The sequence below is a fragment of the Ostrinia furnacalis genome, unplaced genomic scaffold, assembly GCF_004193835.3.
Source record: "Ostrinia furnacalis isolate ACB-3 unplaced genomic scaffold, ASM419383v2 OfSCF2450, whole genome shotgun sequence".
NCBI lineage: Eukaryota > Metazoa > Arthropoda > Insecta > Lepidoptera > Crambidae > Ostrinia > Ostrinia furnacalis.
Genome location: NW_021132689.1, coordinates 542041 through 554952, shown reverse-complemented (window position 1 = coordinate 554952; position 12912 = coordinate 542041). Strand labels below are relative to the sequence as shown.

At 33.7% G+C, this 12912-nt stretch overlaps 2 protein-coding genes across 2 annotated transcripts; both read left to right on the top strand.

Moving 5' to 3' along the window:
• The first annotated feature begins 1721 nt into the window (after window positions 1-1721).
• Window positions 1722-9744, top strand: LOC114355635 (odorant receptor 4). The gene is made up of 7 exons (XM_028308577.1): window positions 1722-1783; window positions 2232-2414; window positions 2821-3028; window positions 3931-4027; window positions 5644-5745; window positions 8198-8286; window positions 9670-9744. Exons 1-7 carry the CDS (start codon window positions 1774-1776, stop codon window positions 9674-9676), a joined length of 696 nt encoding a protein of 231 aa, XP_028164378.1. The 5' UTR covers window positions 1722-1773; the 3' UTR covers window positions 9677-9744.
• Window positions 9745-10778: 1034 nt separating this feature from the next.
• On the top strand, window positions 10779-12383 carry LOC114355631 (uncharacterized). The gene is made up of 4 exons (XM_028308573.1): window positions 10779-10824; window positions 10919-11080; window positions 11197-11445; window positions 12256-12383. The coding sequence occupies exons 1-4, from the start codon at window positions 10779-10781 to the stop codon at window positions 12381-12383; spliced, it is 585 nt and encodes a 194-aa protein (XP_028164374.1).
• Window positions 12384-12912: the final 529 nt, after the last annotated feature.

The window sequence follows — 12912 nt, the reverse complement described above, 5'->3', positions numbered from 1 at the left end:
TGTGTTTCCATCCGCTCACCAGTCGGCGGCGCTTGCGCTGAAAAACGAAGGTGTACAGGAAGGATTTTTGTTTTTTGCCCAGCCGCAGTAAGTTTTTATGTCAAATATATGAGCCCATAAGTTGCCTAATATGCTATTTGTTACCAAAGTATTGTTGTCAATAGTTTATCCAGGCTCTAAACTTTGTATCGACAGCGAATTATTGGCATTCACTGTGAAAATGACTGAATTTTAGGTGAAGTTCTCTTGACTACCTACTTGGAACAAATGTACCAGTCTCCATGGGGTCAATTGTAGCGGTACAATCAACCCCGTGGTACAATTAACCCCCGGAACCTTATTTTATACTTAATATTTTAAATTGGTTTTAAAGTACCTATACTTATAATAAAATAAGTTATTATAAAACATTCACGTGGTTATTTTACATTTTTACAATTATATTTTTATAATTATAGGCATACCTACCTACTGAAAAAATAGTTAATGTGTTTTATTAAATAAGTAGGTAGATGTCGATAAAAAGGTGATATAAGTACCTTAATGCCTACTTAAAATATTTTAATATAGGTTTCTAAAACCCTTCTGAATATGTACATTTTAGTTTAATTCAGTAAGTAACTAAGTATTTGAACGTTTTGTTTTAGATGCCTCGACGTAGAGTCAAAAGTACGGATCACGGATCAACGGATCTATTCCTTTATGTACAGGCTTATGAAAAAAATTTAAAAGGGCGAAGCATTAGTAGTTATAAATAAATCAGGGTCAGTTGTACCAGGGGTCAATTGTACCCTCATACAAAAATAGATTTTGAAGTTTTGATTATTCTATCATTGTTATTATGCTTATTGTTGTTTCAGGAGCAATATCCGAGCCAAATAAATGACATATTATGTAGAAACAGTTAGCTTTTTCGTTTTTATGGAAGAAAAGTTATTGTTTTGTTTTTAAACTTTAGTGTTGATTTTTCATACTTGTTCCTAAATATTTTCGATCCCAATTAATAAAGAATGATGATTGTAGGAGATTAAGAGTACAGAATACCAATAAAGGTGATGATTAGATAAACATAACGACTTTTATAGCCTCATATATTATTGGTACAATTGACCCGTTGTAGGGGTCAATTGTAACATGAGACATCGTACAGTTCAAACTCGTTTTTCATCAAGTATTCGAAAGAATAGTTCAACTCTGCATGCTTAAATTTGTAGCTTAGGAGTCTAGTTTTTACAGCATACTAACAGAATAAGTTATATTTCATTAGAATTCTCAATATTGAACAATTTCCAAAAAATGGTACTATTGTCCCCGGTCTACCCTACCTATAGAATAAGATGAGATTAGCTAAAAACATTTGTAATTAGTTACTAATTTGTGTGTAATTTGATTGCATTTGAATTATGTAGATATTTGGTTGTAGGTACATACAGTAAATATAGGCGAGTTTTTAGTGAGGCTATTTTATAGTCTTGTTTATTGTGCTTTGTGCCGATTATTGCTGCAATGATAACGAACTCATTTTGTAAGCCTTTTTTGTGATGACAGCCACGGTCGCCAGTTTCGATATGCGGATTTCAATAATTAAAACGTTTTAATAATTTGTTACAATTTCATGTTAACATTGCAGGTTTCGGGAAGTTTATATTAATTTGGTACAACTCGTCGGTGTTTCGGAAACTGGTCCAAGAGCTCAGCGATATCTGGCCAGTGACCATCGGTGATGATGCCTCAGCCGAGATTAAGCGGGACAGCCTGAAGGCGTTAAGAGTTATGCAAATATGTTAGTAAAATATTTTGTTTGTAAAATTAGGAAGTGAATCTTAAGTTTTTATTATTAGTATTAGTGTGGCTTTCTTACTTATCGGGCCTACTGCATACAGAGTTAGGGTTAGTTCTTTGTGGCGTTCGTGTACTGAGTGGCGTACGAGGACGTTAGTATTCTTAGGTACCTACCTAGGTGGTGTGCTTGGGGCATACGTATTACGTAGTGTGCTCGAGACATAACGTGGTGTACCTACTCGGGGAGTACCAGTCTACGAGGTGTCTAGTTCACGGGGTGGATGTCATTTTGAGTGTCACAATCATAATATTGAACGCCGCGCGCTCACTACAGTTACTTATATGAAACCGTGGCATAAGGAGCTATAGCTGTATCAATCACATATTAGGTAGGTATTGTAAAAATACCTTAATGTGTCTCATCACGATATTAATTTCTATTTTAACAGTTTACATGTTCTGGAATGTGTTCGGTGTGTGGATGTACAACCTGACTCCAGTAGTGCTGTATCTGTACCACATCGTCCGCGGCGACCCTTCACGGCTGGGCGACATTTGGCACGTCTACTACCCGTTTGATACGAGCAAGCGCTTGCCGCATACTTTGGCATTTTTCTTCGAAATGTACGGTGGTAAGTGCATACTGCATAGCATAGTTTTTATTGACACTTCTTCGATTCCGATGTGTGTTAACAGATAGGAATGAAATTTTATTAGCTGACTTTCACTCACTTCTCACAGTCTGGTTGGAAATGTTAATGGCATTATTAGACCTCAACCAAAGTAGTGCGAGCCTAATCGCATTCAGGCTCCTTTTCGGAGAAAGTTTCTAGTAACTAAATAAAAATACAATAGATATGCATAATCCATTTCATTTCGATATGTAGTTGAATCCGCCTTGATCACGGATGAAATGAAGTTACTCGTACCTAAGTAGATGTTGAAGTGATGGAGCCTGTAGTGATGAGAGTAAAAATATTCTGTGATTTTTAATGTCAACATTCTCATTAGAAAACTTTATTTTCTTCTTCATTTCAGGCATATCATCAGTAAACGCCATGCTAAGCGCCGACATCCTATTCATAACCATGGCAAGCCACATCAGCATGCTGCTCCGTCTCCTGCAAGTCAAGATACGTCTTATTGGCACTATCGGCCAAGATGAACACGTAGATGAGAGAAAACGATCTCAACACAGCTATGAGATGATTGTGGATGCTGTCAAAATACATCAGAGGCTAATTAGGTAAGTTGCCGAAAGCAGGAGGTCCAGATAATTATAATTAGACTTTATTTAGTACCATCAAAGTATACAGACAATAATTAAATAGGTAGGTAACTATGTTAGTAAAGCATAATTTAGGTATATGTCAGTACTTATAGGATTGTCTAAGATATTTTACATATAATTATATTCATATCCTTTACTCGTTACATCTTTCGAATAAAGTTAAAAAACTTAAAGTTTTACAGTTTTCACACTATTTAAAAAGTGGAGTAAAATACATTTTTGATCGATGGTATTTATCCACGAAAAATAAATCAGTCGGGTCTTAAAATCTTAAGGCGTGACTTATTCATATTGGGTGAGCGAAATCGTTTTGAAACGTGTGATTTCTTTTCCACTGATGAAATTGGAAGATTAACTTTATCGTGATACGCAAAAAGTTGATTTCTCGGGGGAGGGAAAGACGTTCAATTGATGACTGATGGATCAGTCAGAATATTTTATTTGCAGTTGGCATTACTTGCTCTAACCACTTAGCTTCAGAAATTTTTGTTACTTTGTCGAAATTTTTCTGTACTCGTATTTGTTGTGATCCATTGTCGAGTTGACCTGAGGCTATCAATTTTTAAATCTAAAAATGTACCTATTAACATTATGAATACCTACTAGAATTCAAGCTAGGACTAGAATTGACCTACACGAAAATTAGAGCATTACATTTGAGATACATCTCATATTGATTTAAATAAAAAATAAAAAAAATACTTGTGAAAAAATCGATTGCCTCAGGTAGTAATTTATTGTTTTCATAGCTGACCAGTCGTGGATTCACGTGGAGTCGTGAATTCACCACAATTTTTCGAGGGTTCTATGAATCCATATTAATATTTATCTTGACTAAGCAAAGATTGTTTTTATAGCTATGGCAATGACTTGGAGAACGCGTTCACCGTGGTAAATCTACTGAACGTGCTTCTGAGCTCGGTCAACATTTGCTGCGTTGTTTTCAGCATTGTGGTACGTTATTGGTTTACTTCACATCTTATAAACTAGCATTTATTGGTACGAATAACCTATAGTTCAGTAAAAGTCAGCTAAAATGTAGAATAAGTAAAAGGACATAGCGTCTACGTGACGACGAAATGTTTTTTAACCGACTTCATTCCGAATTTGTTTAGAAATAAACAAAAGAATAGTGTTTTATATTTAAAGATACAGACTTAGTAAACTAACACTCAGGCTGTTTTAGGTTTGATCTTCATTTTTTTATCAACTAAACGAAAGGTTCTTACTCCAAAAGTTCTTGTCCCTATTTCAGTTACCTCTCGTAGTTAAGTGACTACGGTCAATGTTGTTTGTAAATACTTGGTCAGCTAATCTAAGTGGTAGGTAAACATAAAATAAGGATATTCAATTTAAAGGGAAATTGGGTAACCCACAAAGAAGTAAACTACTTATTTGTCCACGAAGTAGATGTAGCAGAATAGTTTTGATTTTGCACAAAAAATCTAATATCTGTTATATCATATTATGTACCTTTGTGTTTTATGTTGTGTTTGTATAGTACTAACGTTTCAAGTAAAACTACGTAAGTACAAGTCTTTATAGGGCAAGCTTCCAGTCATTTGACGTTACGATTTTATGGACAAAACACAATAAAACCATATTATTAAGGCTATTCTAAAAACAAAAACACTGCAACTGATCTATTTCTATAGATATCAGTCAGTACTCGTACAATGGTCTTGGGGGACACAGGATAAAAAATATTTTCTGTAGACCAAACCACGCGGGCGAAACCGCAGTCCGAACTAGTAAACTATAATAAAAACTTCCGAGGTCCACTCTACATTTGTTCTCTTGTTCTATTTCGTTCAGCCCCAACAGATGTCGTTGGAACGCAAAAAGAACTTGTGGTCTGCTATAAAAACTTTCAGTCCGTTATACGTTATTTACAAGTTAAAACGTCTCTATTTGTAACTGTTTTCGTGACGCTACATTAAGGATGAAATCTACGGAATTTAATAAACACTTTCAGCTGTTATTTTAAAAGTATGCTCCTGACGTTCTGAATGATTGATGAGAATAATGATCAAATGATTGTGTTACGGAGTTGGAAAATATTGCTTTTCTCAGTGACGCAAAAATATTAAATGCGTATTCAAGTAATTTTGTTCAGAATCTTAGTACAATATTATGAAATGCTAAACACATGGTGTTTTATAAATCTTGTTTGTGCACAATAATAATATTGAACAGGAAAATTACATAAAGTAATGTGGTATAATAGAACTGTAATTCACATTTTTTATATGTTATTACCGGGAAGAAGCCCGCTCTGGCCTTCGTGGGTTTTCTTTGATTCTTTATTTACTAAAGGCACGAATATATAATTTTTCATATCCATTACTTAAAAAAAGATTTACCTTTATTATATTTGCTTGTTTATTCCTTCATTATCTACTACAGTTACTGATTTATCAATGAAGAATTAAGTCTTTCAAGATTAATCTAATTTTCTCGTAAGTTAACTCTGTAACAGGAAAGTTCCATTAACTGTGAAATGTCATTAATTGCATCTAATTGGATCCTGTACATTAGTCAAAGTACATTTACGAGGGAACTTCTTTCAGTTCCTGGAACCGGTGATGGATATGTCCAACAAGCTGTTCATAGGCGCAGCGCTAACTCAGATGGGGGTGGTGTGCTGGTACGCAGACGATATTTATAGAGCGGTATGTTATCTACTTTTACCTCGGAGCGAAAAAAACTTAGTAATTTGAAAAACTACAAAAAGAAAAAACGTCTCTAAACAATAATACTTATATGAGAAAAAAGAATATGCTATTTAAGGTGCACAAAAAAATCGAATTAAAAATTAACTTTTCTAATCCTTTTTTGGATAAAAATGGAAAAGTTATTTTTTGCACAAGAAAAGTTAAATATTGTTTTTAACAATAGGTACTTAAGTTTTTTATACCTATAATACTAGGTATCTATGTATACTCGTTGAAAAGCATTTCCTTACATTTTATAATAGGGGAGACCGGGTACAATAGTACCACGGGTCAATAGTACCATCGGCGATATTTCTTCATACAAGCGACGTTAGATTGTGTGCATAGCGTCAGAATATGCGTTTTTTGTGTTTCCATCCGCTCACCAGTCGGCGGCGCTTGTGCTGAGAAACGAAGGTGTACAGGAAGGATTTTTGTTTTTTGCCCAGCCGCAGTAAGTTTTTATGTCAAATATATGAGCCCATAAGTTGCCTAATATGCTATTTGTTACCAAAGTATTGTTGTCAATAGTTTATCTAGGCTCTAAACTTTGTATCGACAGCGAATTATTGGCATTCACTGTGAAAATGACTGAATTTTAGGTGATTTCTCTTGACTACCAACTTGGAACAATTGTACCAGTCTCCATGGGGTCAATTGTAGCGGTACAATCAACCCCGTGGTACAATTAACCCCCGGAACCTTATTTTATACTTACTACATAATATTTTAAATTGGTTTTAAAGTACCTATACTTATAATAAGATAAGTTATTATAAAACATTCACGTGGTTATTTTACATTTTTACAATTATATTTTTACAATTACAGGCATACCTACCTACTGAAAATATAGTCTAGGCTCATTCATAGTTGCATGCATTAAGCATTAATTAGATACATACTTAATGTGTTTTATTAAATAAGTAGATAAAAAGGTGATATAAGTACCTAAATGCCTACTTAAAATGTTTTAATATAGGTTTCTAAAACCCTTCTGAATATGTACATTTTAGCTTAATTCAGTAAGTAACTAAGTATTTGAACATTTTGTTTTAGATGCCTCGGCGTAGAGTCAAAAGTACGGATCGCGGATCAACGGATCTATTCCTTTATGAACAGGCTTATGAAAAAATCTTAAAAGGTCGAAGCAGTAGTAGGTATAAATAATCAGGGTCAATTGTACCAGGGGTCAATTGTACCCTCATACAAAAATAGATTTTTCAGTTTTGATATTTCTATCATTGTTATTATGCTTATTGTTGTTTCAGATGCAATATCCGAGCCAAATAGATGGCATATAATGTAGAAACAGTTAGTTTTTTCGTTTTTATGGAAGAAAAGTTATTGTGTAGTTTTTAAACTTAAGTGTTGATTTTTCATACTTGTTCCTAAATATTTTCGATCTCAATTAATAAAGACTGATGATTGTAGGAGATTAAGAGAACAGAATACCAATAAAAGTGATGATTAGATAAACATAACTACTTTTACTGCCTCATATATTATTGGTACAATTGACCCGTTGTAGGGGTCAATTGTAACATGAGACATCGTACAGTTCAAATTCGTTTTTCATTAAGTATTCGAAATAATAGTTCAACTCTGCATGCTTAAATTTGTAGCTTAAGAGTCTAGTTTTTACAGCATCCTAACAGAATAAGTTACATTTCATTAGATTTCTCAATATTGAACAATTTCCAAAAAATGGTACTATTGTCCCCGGTCTACCCTACGGCAACCGCGTAACCGCCTCAAAATATAAAGTTGAAGGTTTACGAAAAATACTCATAACTCACAGGCAACATAAATTTCAAATTTCCCGCCCGTAAAATATGTTCGTCTTCGATACGGTCTGAATCATCCAGTTCCGGATGTGGTCCCGTGAAAAATTGCGGGATGTAAAACTGCACTCACATAGACAATGTTTGCGATTGAGGAAACATTTATTTTATCCGTTTTTAACTTGAAAAAATATTCTACAATACATTGACTCGTTCTATAAAATACAAGTAGGATTTTTTAGAAGGAAAAATACAGTTTTATCAGATTCTGAAATTAATGTATAATTAACATTTTCTTTTACGAGTACTAGTTGGAACGATTATAAGAAAAAATAGCGTAGACATCGTGTAGACTCGAGTTAAGTACCTACCTAATATCTTAACTTTCATAGTAGGTTCTAGGTAGGTGCGACCAACTATGTATTTATGTGATGAACGTTAAAGGGCTTATGTGACGAACAAATCCTTTTACTACAATCTTAATGACTTTAGTTGTGGGCTACTTTACTGTATAATTTTAGAGTCTGTCTCTTCAAAAATACAAAATTGGAAACTGTCCTAACATTTAGTAAAACAATTTCTTGGTACAACATTTAACAGTGTAGCTATTGCTTTACATGTTGCAGAGCGCCGGCGTAGCAGACGCGGCTTACGAGAGCGGTTGGTACCGCTGTGACCCGCGATGCCGCAGGGCGCTACTAGTCTTGCTGCAGAGGTAAGGACGATACTTGATTATCTTAAGAATACGTGTAAGTAGCTCGTCAGGACTGTACGTTTTTGTTAAAGAATAGCACACATTATAACTACATGAGATGTCATAGAGCGACTTACCCTGCTCCAGAGGCGAGGACACTACAATGGTATCCTAATGATTATACTAAAATGGCTTCCGGATTACATTCATATCGAATCTATACAATTTTGTTACATTTTAGCTTAGGTAGTTACTATTAGGTACTGATGCTACAGTTTACAAGTTGATCTAATGCAGTCTACACCATCACCCGCTGACATAAGCTGGTTTGGTGTGTAGAGTCCTTAAAATGATTTAATATGATTAAACTTAAATAATTTTGTTGAAATAAAATAATTAATAGAAGACAACGTGTCTTTGAACTGTAAATAATATCTTCTCCAGAGATACTATTCCAATATTTTTAGCAAGTTAATTGATTTAGATTAAAATATTAGTGTCATTTTACCATCCATTTCCATATGTAATGCCCTAGTTAAGTGCTTAATCAGAATCGCGTAGGCATGACTCACGAGATGAATATGAGCCATTGCTAGAGTTATGCGCAGATATTACTTCCTTAACTATCAATGCGCATTTTATTACACCAATATGCTAAGCAGATGATGATAGCATAATAAAAAGTATGTAGGTATTTGTCACTTATAGTAGTTAGGTACCTACAAAATCCTGTAATCATTTTAATTCAGTGGTCTAGTGAAGTGTGTCGTTTGGTGCATTGCACTGCTAAATAATATTCTGAAAAGGTTTTTGGTCACCTAATTACCTATTGAAACTGACAAAAAAAATATTGGTGGTTAGTGTGGTTACTATGATTAGCTACAGTTGTATGTAGTAAACTGAATATTGCCATATTTAATCGTGAAATGTATGTTTAAAAAGTGATCCTTTAATTCAGAAATGAAAGAGAGCTTTGAATTTGCGAGGGAAGATTTATCAACCAACCACGTTGACAAATCTTCATAAAACCACAAGATGAATAGTTCATTATTTATCTAATTACTTTGTTCTGAGTTCCAGATTTGTTTTTAATTTTTTATAATGTGTAGCAGAGAGAGAAAGAGAGAGAGAGAGAGAGAGCTTCTCTATTTGTTTGATTACCCTTCGTAAACAGGTCACTTCGAACTTTTAGGGATCAATAAATTCACTTTGAGATATTAACAGACTTAATGTTTTATAGATCACAAAGGCCATTGTACTTCACGGCGTTTAAATTTCGGGCTATCACGATGATTACGTACAGTTCAGTAAGTTTTCGTTTTGCTACCGATTTGTTCAATAATATCAAAATTATCGAGTGATTTTTCCATTACGTTATCGAATATTTGTATTATTTCGTTTCAGATCCTAACGACATCATATTCCTACTTCACCTTGCTGTATACAGCGTATCGGAGGAATTAGAAAATGTATTTCGACGCACAAACAATATAAATGAAGAATGTAATATCAGACAAGAATAATATTTTAATTGTGGTTTTATTTCTTTTTCTTATTACCAAATTTTACATAAATTAAAAGAGACAAAATAATAATGTATTACGTAAAATGTTTAAGGGGGTTAAACTATCATTAACCCATCTATGTATTTAATGACTTAGCGATTGTAATTCTAACCAAAAAATAAACACGTAAAAAACCGACTGCAAATATGAGTACAGCAATAAAGGCTAAAAGAAGACACTTTAATTTCACAGACCATAAATTATAAGGGGCTTCATTTCAAGATAATGGCGTTTCATAAGGCTGTGAAAAGAATCCAATGATTAAATAAAGTAATAATGAAATTCTACGAAAATTACCTAATACACAATTACAATGATTTATTCCAAGTATTTTGACCAAGTAACGTAATATTTACACTTATTGGTTGGTTCACAGTGAAGATTTCAAGATATCCTAAATGATTTTTAAATAAATAAATAAAATAAATAAATAAATATCCTTGGACATTTTACACTGCGCTTCTAGTCCCAAATTAAGCAAAGCTTGTACTATTAAATGTGAATTAATTAGGTAATAAACAAAACAAGCTCGTAATAAAAGTTTTAGAAATGCAGGTTCATAAGTTTTTACTTATTTAGTTGAGGAAATATTGCATCATAAGGATTTTAATTTCCCCTGTCCTGTGGTCATAATCGGTAAATTGTTATCGCTTGTATCAAGATAATTCATTTATGTTTCCAAAACTCGCTGAGTTCCGTTAGATAAAAATATATCGTGGACTAGATTAACGGCGGATTTAATTAAAATTTCTCTCATAAATTTCTTCCTAGAAACATTAAAAAGTTATTGCAGAATCTTGTTAACATGGGACGTTAAATTACTATTTTATACCTATAGTGCCTTGTGTATGTAGGTAGGTAATAAATAAGCACTTAATTTTTTGCAAAAGTTTTTGTTTTAATCGTGGTAATATTATGGCACCGTGATTTTGTAAAATAAAATGGAAGATGAATATTGTGTTGGTTTTTGTTGTATGTTTTATACATTTAGAACGTAAGTATCTACTGTTAGACCTCCACCTCTTTATTGCTTCTAGAATAATAACACAAGTATTATTCATTACAAAAATGACTATATTGTTTCACAGATTTACCGTTGACAAAATGTAAATCATGCTCAGAAATAAAGTGCTCCAATATAATTGATTATGTTTGCGGTGTAGCAGAAAGGAACGGTGTAAAAATAATAAAAAAGTATCACAATGAATGCCATTTGAATAGAATAAAATGCAAATTGAAATCAATCGTTGGTAAGTTCATTGAGTCGAAGACGGTTATAAGTCAAAGCAATTTCGTTTCGTATTTCGAAATCCTACAGACGGAATCATTTAAATATATTGAAATTTGAAAATGTATCGCTTTGTAGATATTCGTCAAGTGTCCGATGCTTTATGCAATATTAAAAGAAGAAAAGTGTATTTCTATACGGGTCGGCGACTGAATGATTTCAGTGTTGTGGGGGCACATCAAGCGTGTAACCACACTTGTCCTACATATTGTGTGGACACATACGAGCCTGCTTGTGCTCAGATATGGACTTCGCCTAACAGATTCAAGTATAGACCGATGATCAACCACTGCCACATAGATTTGTTGTCGTGTGCTGCTGGAGTCAGTAAGTAGTAGTCTCAGGATATAACTTAACTTATTTCACTAGGTACTACTATCTATTTTACCACACTCGGATAATGGGTGAGAGACACGTTGGCAAACAATTTGACAGATTGTCTTTACTAAGATTCTGGGTACAAAACCAAAGAAGTGGTTTTCAGAAAATTTTCGATTACCACTACTTAGAAGTATTGTGGACATTGTGGTAAACTAAAATTTACCTTATTGGTAGAGAACAATTTATCGGAGATTGTAATATGTCTATAGGTATTTGCATTTCTCTTGGTGAAACCCAGCTTTTATGTGCGTTGGAAATTAGGATTATGAGGTTATTGTTTTGGCAGTTAAAATAGATTTAGTTCGGAGCATAAAGCCATAGTGCCAAAGTAATGTGTGGCCTCTATCGGAATGCTATTATTTTAACCCCGATACTGCGTTCCTATCGTAACATTAAACGAGACTTATGGCCGTTAAAGGTTTAACGGATAAAATATCGTAGTATTTTTGTGATCTTTCAAATATTACATTTTGTAAGGTTTGAAATAAGATTTATGGGCTGTTATGGCTTCTCTTTTATTCCTTTTCAAAATTAACTTATAAACAATACTAAGCTTATTTTATATTATTACAGGATTTGGCTCAATCCCCACGCTGCAGCGCTGGCCATACAGGTTAGGGAGGCCAAATCCTTCATGACAATAAATAATAAATAAATATCAATACCTTTATAACATAGGATATTTTCATCGTCTTCTTTCAACTAAAGTAGGTTATGTTTTTTTAAAGTTGAGTAAAATATGTTTCACATTTTCAGATGTAACAGTCGAGCCTTTAGCTAAGTGTTACAAGAACCCTTCAGGCCTGATGTTCATGTCACAAGTGGCTGCACTAAAGTCTTTGAGGCTGATCGGAGATGCACCTCCCGAGGATTCACCTTCGTAGACCTGATGGAATGCGCATGAGTTTGCTGGCAGATGAGTAGGCATGTTATGGAACATGCATTTTGATTATTATTATTTAAAGTGTAAAATTAAAAGATGATTCTAAAAATGAGGTGATCATTATTTTCTGTTTTTATTTCTGCTTGAGCGTATCGTCGCGTGTCGAATTGTGTCCCTTCGTTTTAATTTTTATGGATTAGGTTCTTAAAAGTGAAAATTTAATTACCCATTGAGCAGACTCTATGTCTCTATTTTTGTATTTCTTGGGAAAATTCGTGCTCAATATCTCTACCGGTACCAATTAATTATCAGTAATTGGATTTTAATATCGCTTACAAGATTAGCTTAGCTATGTAAAAAAATGCGAGTAGATTAATATATTTGGCTAGGTATTACTGAAGAACGATGCAAGCAATATATTTTGAAGCCATTTCCAATCCTGGAAGTACTAAATGGATGGATTACCCTCCCGATAACATATAGGTTTCACATTAATCCTTCGCTGAAAAAAGCGTAATCGCTAACAGCGC

Excerpts from the sequence above, each read along its gene's own strand:
- LOC114355635 (XM_028308577.1), top strand. Across the intron at positions 2,415-2,820 it reads TTTCTTCGAAATGTACGGTG|GCATATCATCAGTAAACGCC; the intron begins GTAAGTGCATAC and ends TCTTCATTTCAG. Across the intron at positions 5,746-8,197 it reads CAGACGATATTTATAGAGCG|AGCGCCGGCGTAGCAGACGC; the intron begins GTATGTTATCTA and ends TACATGTTGCAG.
- LOC114355631 (XM_028308573.1), top strand. The coding sequence starts at position 10,779 with ATGAATATTGTGTTGGTTTTTGTTGTATGTTTTATACATTTAGAAC. Across the intron at positions 10,825-10,918 it reads ATGTTTTATACATTTAGAAC|ATTTACCGTTGACAAAATGT; the intron begins GTAAGTATCTAC and ends ATTGTTTCACAG. Across the intron at positions 11,081-11,196 it reads CAAATTGAAATCAATCGTTG|ATATTCGTCAAGTGTCCGAT; the intron begins GTAAGTTCATTG and ends ATCGCTTTGTAG.